General features: G+C 35.2%; 1 protein-coding gene across 1 annotated transcript in view; it reads right to left on the bottom strand.

The window, feature by feature from the left end:
* Window positions 1-6,734: 6,734 nt before the first annotated feature.
* The window catches only part of LOC149800116 (protein CWC15 homolog), a 53,527-nt gene continuing 42,297 nt past the window's right edge, over window positions 6,735-17,964 (bottom strand). Inside the window, exons 6-7 of the mRNA XM_089959711.1 lie at window positions 12,619-12,722; window positions 6,735-11,999 (exon numbers count right to left, since the gene is read on the bottom strand). Of these exons, the coding sequence (XP_089815837.1) occupies window positions 11,873-11,999; window positions 12,619-12,722 (231 nt within the window). The 3' untranslated portion in view covers window positions 6,735-11,872. The remainder of the gene's footprint in view (window positions 12,000-12,618; window positions 12,723-17,964) is intronic.

Below are 17,964 nucleotides of genomic sequence, written 5' to 3'. Positions count from 1 at the left end.
GACCCCAAATGGCTGAGTGGTCTAAAGCACTCACCATTACAGATCATTGCCATCTCACCTCTGTCTGTGTAGGTTTGAGTCTCGGATTCAGCCAATGTGGGTATGTGAGAAAGCTTGCCAGTAGCTTCTCGTGGGTCGGTGATTCTTTCCGGGGTTTTCCTGGGTTCTTCCTACACTATTAATACTGGCCGCCATGTATAGCCTATTGTGTGCTGAAAAATGGCGTTAAACCCTACAACAACAACATTGACAAACAATTTATTTCTCTACAATACTGTACAAAACAAATTCAAGAGACACTTACAGTGTTGCAAATTTAATCCTTGATAATCCTATGTGTCTTATCACAAGTCCAAAAGTACAGAATTCCAATAATCTTGAATGTCCTCATGTACCACAATGATGCAAAACAGAATGTGTTTGAATTGGTTCACAACAATTTCCAAATATTGGTTCACAACAATTTCTAAATAATGTGTTAATCCAAAATCAATAAGAACTTTGTAACTTCAATGAATAATTTAAATAAATAATTTCTCTTGAATTATGACTGAACACAACTAATGATCCCGATCAAAAAGGGTTCCCACAGCCTGACCTTAAACAGGAATTATTTGTTTATCAAGTCCCTAATTATACACAGTTTCATTTGACCGAGATGTGTCATTCCAATGGAAAATTTCAATCAAATTATAAACAAGTCTGCTTTGATAATGTTTTGAATTAAAAAGTTATGTGAAAATGTTATTTACAACCTACGATCATGTACAAAAGTTAGTCATGTAAATATCCTGTTTACAAATGATCATCATCTTAAAGCACAATCTACAATCGTGGACAAAAGTTTAGTACACAATGCAAAACATTATCTAAAACAATTTGTCATGATCAGTTTTGAGCAAGGCTGCCAACTGTATTACTTAGACTAAACAGTAATCTACTTCCCAAGTTGGGGGCCCCCGAGTGGCCACGTGGTCTAAAGCGCTCTCAGTTACAGATCACTGCCATCTCACCTGTCTGCATGGGTTCGAGTCATGATTCAGCCATCATGGGTATGTGAGAAAGCCTGCCAGTAGCTTCTCGTGGGTCGGTGGTTCTTTCCGGGGGTTTTGCCTGGTTCTTCCTCCACCATTAATATTGGCCACCATGTATAGCCTATCGTGTGCTGAAAAATGGCATTAAACCCAACAACTTCCCAAGTTTATGATACAAAGTGGACTCTTCTGTATTCAATACAGTAAAATATGTATTGATCCTAGCTGTCCCCTTTTAAATGCAGCTGCAGACTTCTCTCTCTTTGAGGAATGAGAATGTTGTTTCTTCTATTAAGGGGTATGGGCAGTCCTTTTGGAAAACATGCAAGAGGATTGTAGGTATGTATGTACAGGGTTTAATGCTCAATGGCGAATCCTAATATTGGACCAGCCTGGGCCAGTTACCATGGTGTCCTTGGGTTAGGCACTTTACTCCATTGGCCTTGGCACTAAACAACCTACTTGTGTTGCTGTGCCTTAAAGCACAAAAACAAAATAGGGTTTAATGGTGCTCCATGAAATTGAGGCTATGTGGATTCAATTTAAAATTTAGTTCTAAAACTGGTATTACATTAAAACTTTTGGAAGATAAACACTTTGAAATAAACAAAACACATAGTACTTCAAAATAACGATAAAAAGTAACGATGTTAAAAATCTTGATGAGGTATATAAAACACAAGGTAAAATGATAGAAATAATGACCAACCTAAGGGCAAAAAATTGTTGTACTTAGCATATTACATCAAAGATTTGTATGGTTAGTTCATCTCATGTTCCTGAGTTTACATTTAAAAAATCTCACTGGGTGGAATTGATCCACTCATTAAGAATGTGTTCCATTGGCAAGGTACACTCTAGTCATGGTTCAGTCTTCAAAAGTCAACTGTGTGTAACCTATATGAGACAATGCCACTTTATCTCCATGATTTGTTTTATATGACAGTTGCCACTCTCATACAATAGGCTTGATGGTCCAAAGCTTGTTTGTGGAGTTTTCATTCCATATATTTGCCAAACGCATCAAACATGCCAGTTTATATATGGAATTGTCCATTTGAAATGGGTCACTGTGGCTTTGGCTGCTTTATCTGTACATTCATAGCCCTCAATGCCAGTGTGGCTAGTCAGCCAACAGTACACAATACCTTTTCCAGATTGTATGAGTAAATGATGTCTCTGCAAAATTTGCTGTATCAACATAACGTCCAATCAATTTGGAGGAATGATCAACAACATATGCAAATAAGGACAACAACATATAATAAGAAATACCTTTTTTTAATAAAAGTCCTTGTTTATACATTACAGTGGAACATGTCTTGAAAGACCACCCCATCTGCCAAAACATAATGGTCTCTCAAAACAGGTGGTCAGGTGTAGCAGGTCATGTTACTATATAATCAGTAATCTGTATACGGAGAATCTGGTCTCTCAAGACAGGTGGTCTCTCATAGCAGCAGTCTTTCAAGACAGGTTTTACTCTATCTGTTTAAGTAGCTATAAAAAGATTTTCAAGAAGGTCAGATTAGAGGTCTGATTAGCAAGATATATTTTGTGTCCAATGACACAAGTATTGTATTTAAAACACCAAAATGTCCTTAGAACACTTCTAAGCCAAACTAACTACAAATACAAGGAATAATGACCAGGATTTAAAAACTTTAAAGTTGATTTTAATAGTGTATATTTTGTTTTAACAGTTCATTTACAAGTGGCATACTCTTTCAGGTAATCCAGTTTGATGAGAACTTCAACCTTTCTCACCTTAACTTTGTCTTACTACTGAGCTTACTTCCAAGAATAATTTTCTTTCTAACTTTTCTTCATCTTTGAATTTCAGCAGCTTTTCGTATATGCAATCTATGGTACTTTTTAAAAATTCTTTTCTTAATGTGTTTTTGTCAAATAATTTAAAAAGTTTTGTCTTCTTTTGATGCTGGTGATCAACTTCATTCTTTGAACAGCCTTTGCATCCAAGTTAACCTCTTTCTATTTGCAAAATCAAACTCTATACTATTTCTTGGTCAAGTGATTTACACATTTTTTCTTTATTTCAAGAACTTAAATTTGTGCCTTGTACATGACCAAGGTCCTATTTCCAACAGCTTGTCAGAAGAAGCACTTCCTCTGGTATGACATTAGCTGTTGTGCCAGTGTCATGATGTCAGTTCACTGCTTATCATGATCTCCACTACTTCCAGTGTCTTCAGCTGGAGCATGTCTGTGCCTTCTGGTGTTGTTTTAAAACAGTTTACTTTGATCTTTTCTTCTGCATCTGCTACACATTTTCCCACAAGCAAGATAAACTGCTACATGTTTTCCCACAAGCAAGATGAACTGCTACATGTTTTCCCACAAACAGGATGAACTGCAACATGTTTTCCCACACGAAGGTTTAACTACTATGTCAAACAAGCAGGATGAACTGCTACACGTTTTCCCACAAGCAAGATGAACTGCTACACATTTTCCTACAAACAGGATGAACTGCTACATGTTTTCCCACAAGCATGATGAACTCCTACATGTTTTCCCACAAGCATGATGAACTCCTACATGTTTTCCCACAAGAAGGTTCAACTATTATGTCCTACAAGCAGGATGAACTGCTACATGTTTTCCCACAAACATGATGAACTGCTACATGTTTTCCCACAAGCATGATGAACTCCTACATGTTTTCCCACAAGGATGATGAACTGATACATGTTTTCCCACAAGAAGGTTCAACTACTATGTCAAACAAGCAGGATGAACTGCTACATGTTTTCCCACAAGCATGATGAACTGTTACATGTTTTCCTCCAAGCAAGATGAATTGCTACATGTTTTCCCACAAGCAGGATGAATTGCTACATGCTTTCCCACAAGAAGGCTCAACTACTACATCCTACAAGGAGGATGAACTGCTACATGTTTTCTCACAAGGTTTAACTACTATGTCAAACAAGCAAGATGAACTGCTACATGTTTTCCCACAAGCACAATGAACTGCTACATGTTCTCCCACAAGAAGGTTCAACTACAATGTCAAACAAGCAGGATGAATTACTACGTTTTCCCACAAGAAGGTTCAACTACTATGTCAAACAAGCAGGATGAACTGCTACATGTTTTCCCACAAGCAGGATGATGCTACATGTTTTCCCACAAGCAGGATGAATTGCTACAAGTTTTCCCACAAGAAGGCTCAACTACTACATCCTACAAGGAGGATGAACTGCTACATGTTTTCCCACAAGAAGGTTCAACTACAATGTCATACAAGCAGGATGAATTGCTACATGTTTTCCCACAAGAAGGTTCAACTACTATGTCAAACAAGCAGGATGAACTGCTACATGTTTTCCCACAAGCAGGATGATGCTACATGTTTTCCCACAAGCAGGATGAACTGCTACATGTTTTCCCACAAGCATGATGAACTGTTACATGTTTTCCTACAAGCAAGATGAATTGCTACATGTTCTCCCACAAGCATGATGAACTGCTACATGTTTTCCCACAAGCACAATGAACTGCTACATGTTCTCCCACAAGAAGGTTCAACTACAATGTCAAACAAGCAGGATGAATTGCTACATGTTTTCCCACAAGAAGGTTCAACTACTATGTCAAACAAGCAGGATGAACTGCTACATGTTTTCCCACAAGCAGGATGATGCTACATGTTTTCCCACAAGCAGGATGAACTGCTACATGTTTTCCCACAAGCATGATGAACTGTTACATGTTTTCCTACAAGCAAGATGAATTGCTACATGTTTTGCCACAAGCAGGATGAATTGCTACAAGTTTTCCCACAAGAAGGCTCAACTACTACATCCTACAAGGAGGATGAACTGCTACATGTTTTCCCACAAGAAGGTTCAACTACAATGTCATACAAGCAGGATGAATTGCTACATGTTTTCCCACAAGTAGGACAAATGCTACTTTTTCCAACAAACTGCTACAGAATCTATTACCATCAAAAACTGAATCTGGTTCACTTAACTATCAGCATCCTCCATAGGCCAGGGCAAAATATAGTCAATACATTTTGTGTGTACTGTACTGTATCGACCTACCATATGCAAACATAGTTACTGCTGAAGAACAAACAGCAAGGGACCATGGGAATGTGATTATTTAAATAATACATTAATAATCATTTCATATAATATTTCTAGAAAAAAATAATAAACAATGAAGAGTGGAAAAATAGCTATGGGGCTATTCTAGAAGTGAGAGATCTGGGACAATTTCTATCCTCAGTTTAAAAATGGGGTGGGGGACGGCTTCCTGACCAATGGCTACATGTGTACGAGGAATATTTAAAAAAATAAAAATAATAATAATTCACATAGTATACATTAATAAACAATCAATAAAGGATGGGGGGGAGAAGTAATTTTCTGACTATAGCAGAGAGTTAAAGAAGCACTAATGGTCAGGCTTGAACATAATACGCAATGCATGATCTCCATTTATCAAGTGATTAGAGTGTCTGCCAAAGATGTGGGAGGTCGCGATGTTGAACCCTGGCTGAGTCATACCAATGACAAAAACAGTACTAACAGCTGCCTTGCTTGCTGCTCAGTATTAAGCGGTTAGTGTTAGTACTGGTCAGTCTGGTGTCAGGATAATGTGACTGGGTGGGACATTATGCTACATGTACAGAGCATGATATCCCAATGCTTGACATCACTATAAACGGCCATAATGCAGACATCGTAGTAATATTACTGAAAAATTGTTGAAGCTATGTTAAAAATCCAAATCACATATACACACATTTACCAAGTTATTTTTTTCCCCGTTTTAGAAACTGCCTGCAATCACATGTCCAAGAAGATACGCTGATAGATAAATGACCTGACATATATGTATATATATATATATAAATATAGAGAGACAGACAGACAGACAGAGAGGCATATTTTGTTGGGGCCCCGAGTGGCCCAGTGGTCTAAAGCGCTCTCCATCACAGATCACTGCCATCTCACCACTGTCTGCGTGGGTTCGAGTCTCGGGCTCGGCAAATGTGGATATGTGAGAAAGCTTGCCGGTAGCTTCTCGTGGGTCGGTGGTTCTTTCCGGGGTTTTCCCGGGTTCTTCCTCCACCATTAATACTGTGCTGAAAAATGGCGTTAAACCCTATAACAACAACAACAACATATTTTGTTATTTTTAACTTACAATGTTCATTAAGATATCACAAATATGATTCAAATCTAATATTTTTGGGATTTACTGGTACTTTAAACACTTTATTAGCTATATCATGCCGTCCCTAAAGACATATAAATGCATTCAACATGGGCTGGTGTTTTTGTTTCGTGGGTTCAACACTATTTTTCAGCACATAATGGTCTATACATGGGCAGCTAGTATATTTTGGTGGATAAACAACCTTGAAAAACCTAGGAGGAATCACTGACCCACAGGAAGCTAGTGTTTGGCTTTCTCACATACCCACATGTAGACCAGATTCCACATGGACAGAGAAGTGTTGTCACTGACCTGTAAAGGTGACACCTTAGACCACTTGGCCACTCAGGGCTCCTTAACTTAGGGTGGCCTGGATGGGTACAGAACCCACAACCCTGGACGTACCAAGCCTGAAACTCTACGAACTAATCTACAGCAGCTCTCTAAATTTACTGTTTCACAAAATAATTTGATGGTATTAAAAAAGAAGATCCTTACCACATATTAACCTCAGTATATTTTATTTTTTAATCTAAAATGACAAAATGAAAATGTTACAAGGATGAAACTCACAGAGTCACATAATGAAGATCCTAATTATAATACATGCAAGTCATCATCATAATAACAGTGTGGAGTTCTAGGCATGGATGTTTTGTCTTATGAATTTTAAAGAAGAATTTGATTTGATAAGCAGTTTTCTTCAATGCTGTCACTTTGATTTAAGCAGGTGAAACTTTGTCAACCATATTAGATCTAATGGAATGCAATGAGAAAGATAATGGATTGTAGACCTGAAGTAATACTAATTTGTAGAACATTAGATTGAAGAAAAAAAATCCAAAAATATTGCAAGTCCTTTTACTATCATAAACATACTCTAGTAAGTAAGCTCATTATATTCACATATGAGGAATTATTCTTTAAAACTGGAACAAAATCCAGAAACTACTTTCAGGCCTGATCATTTATACAAATTTGAGTCCCCCCCAACACACACATTTCTGCTCAATAACTATACTTTGTTATTAATTTTATTAAGACCATAGTTTTTTCATTTAGTAACACAAACTACATTTGACAAATTAGAATTGTTGCTATGACATAGGTATTAATGGACCAAAATCCCAACAAAAAAAACAAACAACAAAAAAACTCTGCATGTGACACATAACATGCCCATTTTGTCCAATTTTGTAAGTGGATTAAATGTTTTTTTTTTATGTGGTAAAAACTACAAAACCTGAATGGACCTGGGAGAAGTATGAAAAGAGAAATAATGCTCAGTAACACATGTAAATTATGAAACTTAGAAAATCAGACACAAAATTCAAAGCAACAACACCCTTCACTTTTATGCTAAATAAAAAGTATAGATGTTATTTTTAATCTTTTATCAAGTCTACCATGTAATATTTCTTTCTAAATCCTGTATTTTACACTGTGTTCAATCTGTAACCAATGATGTTAGGTTCATGCAGGTAATGTAATTTCAATTTTCTTGCAAAGTACATAATTAAAGTAAAGAAACATAGATTTAAGATGCAATAATAGACTAATGCCAGCAAGTGTCATAACACAGATTTAGGATGCAATAATACATAGACTCATGTCAGCAAGTGTCATAACACAGATTTAGGATGCAATAATACATAGACTCATGTCAGCAAGTGTCATAACACAGATTTAGGATGCAATAATACATAGACTCATGTCAGCAAGTGTCATAACAGATTTAGGATGCAATAATACATAGACTCATGTCAGCAAGTGTCATAAAAGATTTAAGATGCAATAATACACAGACTCATGTCAGCAAGTGTCATAACACAGATTTAGGATGGAATAATACATAGATTAATGTCAGCAAGTGTCATAAGACCATATATGCTCACCTGGGTCCAACTGCAACAACATAGACTAACATCTGCTATTGCATAATGCCAAGCACATCAGGGTCCATGCTGTTTGTTCTACTGATTATTCCTAACTGCATAGACTTGTATCTACTGGTACATTATGTAACAGCTGATCTGGGTCTATGAAGTTTGCAATTTGATCAGAATTGCAATCAAGTATATGGTAAGTAAAACTTGTATATAGCAGGTAAGTTAAATGGATGAAATCTTGTAGACATAAATATCTGAATAAAGTTTCCAAAGATGTCAACTGCTACGATTGTAAAATAGAACTGTCAGCTTTAAGATAACGGGAATTTGAACCAACAGTTTTTTAAAAGCATTAAACATCACTGTGTTCATTTTAGGTTTGGTTTAAACATGCTTCCAACAATAAACTTTCTCATCACATAACATGCTAAAATCCATCAGGAAAAATACAGTATTCTTCCTATGATGATGCCTTGTGCATCTAACTGGGAATTACTGAGACATTTTTTTATCTGTCATGGTACAATCCTCTTGGACAAATAGTAATAATGGTATGGAAAAATGGGAACCAACCTGGAAATGGGTTAACATAAAATAGAGTATATGTAGGTTAGGCTGACCAGGATTGGTTAATAATGTTATGTTGTAGGAAAAAGAATTTTTTTGAGAGCTTATCCTAGTTGTAAGTGGAAAAAATAGAGATATTTTTTTATTCATGGAATTTCAGTCCTTTAACAGTCTTGAGTTTGGAACACACATTACTAAAATTATCACCGGACTCATTGATGAGGAATTGAAAGCAAATGTTTCAAACACAGGTCCAGAAAATGCCGTGGTTCATATCCTTTCCTTTACACAGAAGCTGACATCCAGGTTTCATCTATACTGATACATATAGGTTTGATCATGAGCACTCAAACATTTGAAATTATTGAATTTTTAATATCATGGTGTTTACATAGGTTTACTATGGTAACTGAATTAGTACCATGAGTCATCTTGGGTTATTCATTTTTATCCTTCCTTGAATTTTCTCTGGTGCACTGGGGCACTAAGCAGAGTGAAACAACATGGATAAGTAAATATATATTTGTGAGAAGAAAACAAAAAGAGTTACATTTCTGCCATGATGGTTATACAGGTGGCTCAAGGTTCATAACAGACATTACAATGATAAAAATTATTGAGTTTTATTCCCTTTTGTTGTATCTTGAACTATATGTAGTTCCCTATTTTCCATGGATGTGATAACCTTGATACATGGGGCATGGTTGTGATACCTGACACTGCGATAGTCAAGATATACAAATGACAAAAGTTCTTCTTAAAATTTTTTCACTGGTTCCAAGTTTATACCCATAGTAGGTATGAATGTTACTGAAACATATTTTCACTTGCTGTGACCTTGGACTTAAGGGCAGTGGACATGGCTCTGGTAAGTAACACACTATCTAACCATAATACATATTTTCACTTGCTGTGACCCTGGACTTAAGGGCAGTGGACATGGCTCTGGTAAGTTACACACCATCTAACCATAATACATATCCAGCTGATATTTCATCCAAGCACACTCAGCATTTCAACATTTGATGTACTTTTGGTTTCTCAACTGTCCTTAACATTTACCTGACAAACCCAAGAATTTTTGGCTGAATCCAAGACTTGAACCGGCACATACAGAGGTGAGCTGGCAGTGATCCGTAACGGACAGCGCTTTAGACCACTTGGCCACTCGGGGCCCCTACAGTCAGATGAGCTAAAAACTACTTTACATCTTAATCGTTGTGTGTGGAGGCAAATAATCTTGATGAAAATGACTGTCATGAGGTTGAAAACAACTGATTGTCCTGCAAAATTAAAATGTGCACACAGGCATTGGGGGACACAATCTACAACTTTCATTTCAATCACTACACCAAATAAAATGCAAGTAATAGTGGATGGATCAATTAACACAACTATGTTACTCGTAAAATGTAATGTTAAATTAACTGCGATGCAGAGTAAGGCTCTGACAACTAGCTACAATAGCAGTATGCACTTTTCTCTGTCAGTGTTTCACTCCAAGTACTACAACAGCATAAACAATTCACCAGAATCAAAATTCTCAGCAATTCATTTTGGTGAAAACAACATGGAAAACTAATGGGGCACATGCCTGCAGATTTTCACCTTTAAGTCAATGATGTCGTCTACTGCAACATATATTTGAGGTTGTATACATGATGACAAAAATTATTCAAAAATATATGTAGGTGACAAACTTTATTCACAAAAAACATGATAAATTATTATTTAGCAATAAATCAAACTTTCATTATTATGAAAGACAGATTTCAGCAAAAAAGAGACCAATGAAAGAAATTATAAGTTCATAGTTGGTAATGCCCAAAGTTAAATTGGATTCAGATCTGCAATGTTACATTTTATACTGCTGTCTTTTCTGGTACACTAGATAATTACTGGTCAGTATTTTTCATGCAACATTTGTCAACTACCTGGAAAAATCTTGCATCAACTTACAAGTGAATATTTCAAAAGTTTCTAAGTTTACACAAATATAGATGACCTAGGTGAAAAGATACTGTATCTATAAGGCATCCAACTGGAATTTTCCATGCACTCACAAAGTCTGGACTTGAAAATTACTTATATAAAAATAAAAATGATATGTACCAGCATAGGGTGGTCTATGCAATTTTTTCATTCTGGATGCAACTCCTATTCAGCCTAATTCATTGTTTGCTAATATCTTTTTATACATGTCCATTCCATATAATTTTCTCTGGAAACTATACACAACTTTGATTTGTATGCATTCTGCTTAAAATAATTATCATGTATACTTGTCTATAAGTGAGGTCCAACAGCAAACAACCCAGATCTGCAATTACATAATGTACCAGCAGATAAATTTTCCAATGATTAGTCCCAACTAACTAAAGAGATTCATTATCTTCAAGCATATTTTGTGATGGCAGATGTGGGTTTCTAAAATTTGCAACTGGGTCCAACGTATAAGGGAGTATTTATGTTAATCCCATACATCATTTACACAACACTCAATATAGGTTACCATAGCTACATCACTCACTTCAAGGCATAAAATATGCAGATGACAGCATAAGTCCCAACATTTATAATTGCTAAATGATTTACTGAAATGTTAAGTTGACATATATTTTCCATTAATGATTTTGATGACTGCAACTGCCAACATAGCTCAAATGTGAACAAACCAGTCCCAGGTCTGTAGTCGCTCAGTTTGATGGAAGATAACCATCTACCCCATATCTACATGGATGCATGTTATAAACCAATCAATATCGCATATAAATGTAACCGGACACTTTAAAATCTTCTTTACAATATAAAAGAGGTAAATGAATGAAAGTCAGTCTTCACTACAACAGTGTCATACACCAAACTTCACTGTAATAGTATAGACCTTTATCTGTTCTAATAGTCAAGTCTCAACTATCTTATTTTACCATAATGAAATATCCTCAACAATTCTTCCTAATGATTAACATATCTGCAAAGTAAGTGCAATTTAAATTTTGTTTGGTAATTTCATGGTCTTAACATAGTCTGCTACACACCAAGAACAGTCTATTCCAATTTGTCAATATGAGATTGTACTGCATGTATTTCTCTAAATTTTTTGTGTCATTTCATGCGCTAGAACTTTCAGAAAACAAACCAAACAATCAAGTGACAGTCTCTTTCATTATGTCCATCAAAGAAATGCTACTTGATATATTTTTCCATAAACTTTTTGTGGAACTCTGACCGCAAAGTGTCATTTATGAATAAACTCTTTTTCTTATCCTCTTCACCCTTTGCACAGTTTTTAAACACTACATCATCATCCCATCTGAAAAAAAGAATAATTGAAATAAAAATTGACACCCGGTATCATATATAACCTACTAGGGTATTTTTTTCTACTGACAAGAAACAATACTTTTCACATCCTGAATTTATTTTTTCTGTATTTATCATCCATCTACAATCATTGCATTGTGCATTTTCCACCTCTGAAACACACACACATACACACACAATCTTAAAAAGAAACATTTTCAAAGCAGAATGAGAATGAATGATTTAGGAAATATATATCAAAATTTCTGACCAGTAACTCATGTATACACCTACTATTAAATTTAACACAAAACAGTCTATACAGGAATTTTCTTACAAGAATTATAAATATTAACACATGTATGGTGAATATTACAAGAATTATAAACATTAACACATGTATGGTGAATACTACAAGAATTATAAACATTAACACATGTATGGTGAATACTACAAGAATTATAAACACTAATACATGTATGGTGAATACTACAAGAATTATAAACACTAATACATGTATGGTGAATACTACAAGAATTATAAACACTAATACATGTATGGTGAATACTACAAGAATTATAAACACTAATACATGTATGGTGAATACTACATGTATGGTGAATACTAACCTTCTTTTCACTTTAAATTCAACTTTTTCTTGGTTTAATAATGGGTTTCCTTTCAAAATATTTTCTGTTCTAATTCTCTCTTCCTCTACTTTCTTTTCAGCTTCCTGGAAAAGAAGGGGAAAAAATCACAGAACTTGACAAGTTGTGTCCCTGCCTACTGTGGTGAACTCACATAAAAAACATCCAAGAAATGAACTTTAAACACAAAATTTGAAGGCAAACACTCAGTATGAAAAATAGGATACTAAGACCACTTTTGGAAGAAAAAAAAAACACTATAGTACTCATCAAGATGTACCACCACATCAACATTCAGGAATATATATATATATATATATATATATATATATATATATATATATATATATATATATATATATATATATTACAAACAACTTATTTGGTCATGAGATAAATGCAAAAATTTAACCTCAACCATAAAACTTTATAATATAAATCACACTAACATTATGTGGTATGGGTGTGATACTAACAGAGATGCATTCACCTGTTTAACTCAAGTCAATGAAGCATGATACATGGGTCACAGTGACCTACTTTTGGAATGAAGGTGTAGTACTCAAGAAAAATCTCCTCACCAACTTTCATGAAACTACGTATAACAGAATTTATACAGACTGCATAAAACCTGAGCTACATGCAGAAACTTAAGCAAGAATCCAATGCAAATAAACAAATTTAGCCCCCTCCTCTGTGGGGCAGGTGCTATGAAACCCACTCCAAATTGCTGCCTGGGACCTAGGAAGAAAGAATGATTGACATCCAGTGAGAGTGTACATATGTATATGCCTTTATCTGTGCCAATGCTGAAGGCAGTACAATAGCTTAACTCCTCTTCATTGATGCTAGCCAAAAAAAAAAAAGTAAAAATGTCTGAATTCCTTAAACATTATATAAAATGAAAGATGGGTTATATAAAATGAAAGATGAAAGTAGAAAACAAAATCCTAAAACCACAGAGTAAAACTTTTCTAAACAAAATACATTATTTTAAAAAGTCAAATATTTTCTCAAGTGGTTCATCATCATAAACACCCTTACTGAGTTCACATCAATGCACTCAACAAGAATGTTCATTGTGTGAACACTGGCAAGGTATGAACTATGGGTCAGGTTCACCCTTCAGGAGGTATGCACGAGTCAGGTGTGTGTGTTCTATAAACGGACAGCAATTGTTCTATTTGAGATGCCACTCTCCAATAATGGGTTTTTGATGTTCACATATTTTGCTAAGTATGTAGATCATACACATTTATATAATATTTTAAGTCACTACATGGAATCTTCCATTCAGAAATGGCTTATTGCAGAGCAACTTTGGCTGCTTTGTCTGCCCTTTCATTATCTTTAACAGCAATACAACTAAGCAGGAAATGGTAGAGAGCACTTTGTTCAAAAATTTTATTAGCAAATTATGTTTCTGCAAGATCTGGGATATTAATGGACTGTACAATTTGAAGCTTTTGATAGGTTCTTTGTGTGGAAAGAGAATCCAAAATAAACTATTTTCTTCAACAGGTTTTGATGTAGCTGAATATATTAAGCATGGCTGTGTGTGTGTGATTTGGATTTTTAAGATAGCTTTTATTTTTAGAAAATCAGTTTTACCGCTATGATGTATGTAGTGTGGCAGTTTATTTTGATGTCTAACACTGTGGCATCATGCCGCAGACATGTAGTATCATGTCCCACCCAGTTACATTATCCTGACACCAGGCCAACCAGTCCTAAAACTAAACTCTTAATGCTGAGCACCTAGTGAGGCAGCTGCTAGTACCATTTTTGTAAGTCTTTGGTACGACTTGGATGGGGTTCAAACCCGTGAGGTATCTAATGTACAGAAAGCAAGTTAGTTTATAGTAAAAATAAGTCCTAAAAATTTGATCACCTCGAAAACAGGAACAAGAGAACTGTCAACTTGAAAACAGAATATTGGGTCATCATGAATTTTATGCAATTTAGATTTAAAATATTTGATGTCTTTTCTTTGGAACTATTTCCAAACTCTGTTCTTCTGTTTTGTGATGGATGTGATGTGATTTGGATTTCTAACTTAGCTTTAACAATTTTTGAGTCATATCGATATGATGTTTGCAGTGTGTCAGTTTACAGTGATATCTTCTGTTTTAGCTCTTCTGTAGTTACCATACAATAGTATGGCATGCATATTCTTTGATGATAGAAGATTAAAAGGTCAACAACATACAACTCAGTTTCCGGATTAAGACATTTCACTAGGCATTTCACTATGTTGCCAATTTCAATGTGTGACTGACAGCATAATGTCCATATCCTCTGAATATCTGGTGCTTACCTTAACTTGGAAATTTCTATCTTTCAAAACATTGGCTATAAAGATCTGAAGGCAGCCCCTTACACCTTGTTTGACATGTCATTCGTTATAGTGTAATTAAAAGTGGTGTCATAAACAGTCAACAAAAGTTACTGTTTTAAGTCCAAATTGATGGTTAATTGTGCTTTTCTCATATCCATTGTTTCCATCATTAACTCATTTGGCCCCAGCACTGTTTTCAGTATCTCTGCTGCTATGCGTCAGAAGCACAAAGCTGTGTCTAGCTGCTTGTGCCCCATAGTTTTTACCTGTTTAAAAACATTGTGCACATGCATTCACTCTTACCTTAATTTCTCTTCTTATATCAAATTAAAATCCACAAAATTTTCACCATTTATTTCAAATGAATTTGTTGGCACATTGATGTAATTTTTCCCCTTTTTGTCGAAGTCTTCCACAACTTATTTATACAGTATTTACAATATTATGTGCAACGTTTATCCGCAAGAACTCCATCATCATCGCTGTCAGCATTCTCATCTTTGGACAATTCAATCTCAGAAACTTCTATGTTCAAATCTAAATCTCATAAAATATCCAACTGCCGAACATATATTTCATCAGATTGCTCACTTTTTTCAAGATCAAACCCGAGAAACTCCACATTTTTGCTATCATCAAAAATCACTCTTCCGCCCACCATCATTTAAGATTTTTCATGAACAGAACACGTGTAGTTAAACCGCTCTCAAACTGTAGCCCTTGGCTTCTGAACAATTAAAATTTCCACAAATGAAAGTAAAATCATTTCTGATTGGTTTAACAGTTGTTTAGTTCTTGGAATAAACCATTTCTAACCAATCAGAGACGTTGTATCTAACACACATTCATCATGCCTGGAGACGGGATCGGCCACTGAATGCAGTAAACAATTCACGACTACAGGCGGGATCGGCCAATGAATGCAGAAACCGGATCACACCTACAGATGGGATCAGGGCCGAATGAGTTAAGGAATGTCTGGAAATTCCAAAGTAATCTTGTCATGAATCTAATATTAAAAGACGGTCTTTTCTTCCCATAACAAAAAAATTCCAAAAATTATTGCTTGTACAAAAAGAGTTATATTTGTCACAAATTTAATTTCAATTACAAATTTAATTATATTTATGAACCTTTACTTACATGTTAGACGTGTGTCATGAATGCCAAATTGGCAGCAGAAGGTGAAGTTGTGAAAGATACGTGGGCCAAATCCAATGTTTAAAAAAATTCATTCCTTTAATTATTTACTAGCGTTTGAACCACTCTGGTGGCCTAAATGGTCAGAGCATCCATCTCAAATGTGAGAGGTCACAGGTTCATACCCCGACCAAGTCATACCAAAAACTTACAAAAATGGTACTAGCAGCTGCCTCACTAGGTGCTCAGCATTAAGAGGTAAGTGTCAGGACTGGATGGCCTAGTGCCAGGATAATGTGACTGTTTGGGACATGATGCCACCTGTTGCCAAAGTGCTAGACATCACTATAACTGCCATACTGCAGACACAGTAGTGATATGAGGGGGCTAGAACTCAAAATGTTAAAGCTACATTTTTTTTATAAAACTTCACAAAAAAATATCCAAATTAGAGTGTGTTAATGTCTTGAATACATGTATTCCAATGTAAGATTGAGAATCATCCTAGTGTTCTAGTTCACAAAATATTTCCTCATTTGTTGACTCAGTGTTTAATGTATACTGGCTCTCTCCGATAAATGTTAGCACCCCACTCAAAGCTTTGCTGCCTACTATATCCAAAGTGTAATTAATAAATTGAAGGCTTCAGTATAAACACTTTTTTACTTTTATCAATAAGTTCTCAAATGTCAACACAGTGTCTTTTACAAGGTATCAGTTATATGTAAGATTAATAGTCCCACTCTAGTTAGTATTTTTAGATGACAATTTGTATATCAATTAACATATACAAAGCGAATTTATCAACTAGAAAATTCTGACCATTGAAATGGGGGGACTATAATTTTCTTTCAAGCTGTGGTATTTTATTTTCCTATACATCAAAATCATATAATTTTTTTTTCAAATATTATGGATATAATATGGTGTTTAATTTGCTATAAATCCAAGCAAGATATTTTTTCCCAAAACGACCAAAGGTCCCTGGCCAAAAATGCATTTTACAATCATAAAAAACTGCTCCTGGTACAACTTACAATCATAATATATCTGAAAATAATCATTTGAAAAACTAACAAACTTACCAAAAATTTTCAACTTGAATAATTTCACAATATTTATTGTCACATGAATTTGTGCATGTCAGTGTTTACATCGTACTTAAGTCACAATAATTTATCAATTTTTGCAGCAAATACATTATACTTCTTACTTTTCATAACAAATCAGTAAAATAAACACTCAAGTACATCAACTATATAAAAATATTCCCACACATTCACTTGTCTTTTTCTCCAATGGACACAACCTGTTGATATGCCAGTCGAGCTCTTTCTGTGACTTTGGCAAAGATTTTTTAGCCTTCCTTTTTGTCACCACCGACTTTTTGGCCTCAATGTGCAATCATTTCTTTTTCTTCTCAATGAGAGCCTTTTTCCTTTCAAGCTGGTGCTTGTATTGGCGACATGCAGTGTGTATATTCTGACAGAGAGCTAAATCTGTTCTCTCATGCAAGAAATCTTTCTTCTAATAGTAATTTTTGCACTTTTTTCGAGATGCCTTCTGAGCTTCAATTTTTCCTTTGCAGCTTCTTTTATTGGTGCTGTTCCAAACACTTCCAACTGCGATTACCATAAAGCAGAGGCCACAAAATGCCAGTCCTCTAGCATTGTTTTCTTATAAACTGACCAACTAAATTTCCGTCAACTTTTCGCTCCAGCCAATCCCATTTCCATATGTTTTTTAAACCTTTATCTAAACTTCTCGTGTCATGGTCTCTCTCAACAATTTGGGATGCCATTTTATGCAAGCACGCTTCTTCTTTCCATTGCCATCAGTTTCCATTATAA

This window comes from Sinohyriopsis cumingii, chromosome 5 (assembly GCF_028554795.1).
Source record: "Sinohyriopsis cumingii isolate HCF-2022 chromosome 5, ASM2855479v2, whole genome shotgun sequence".
NCBI classification, from domain to species: Eukaryota; Metazoa; Mollusca; class Bivalvia; order Unionida; family Unionidae; genus Sinohyriopsis; species Sinohyriopsis cumingii.
Note: the sequence above shows the minus strand (reverse complement) of the source record. Positions and strands in the feature narration are given on the sequence as shown.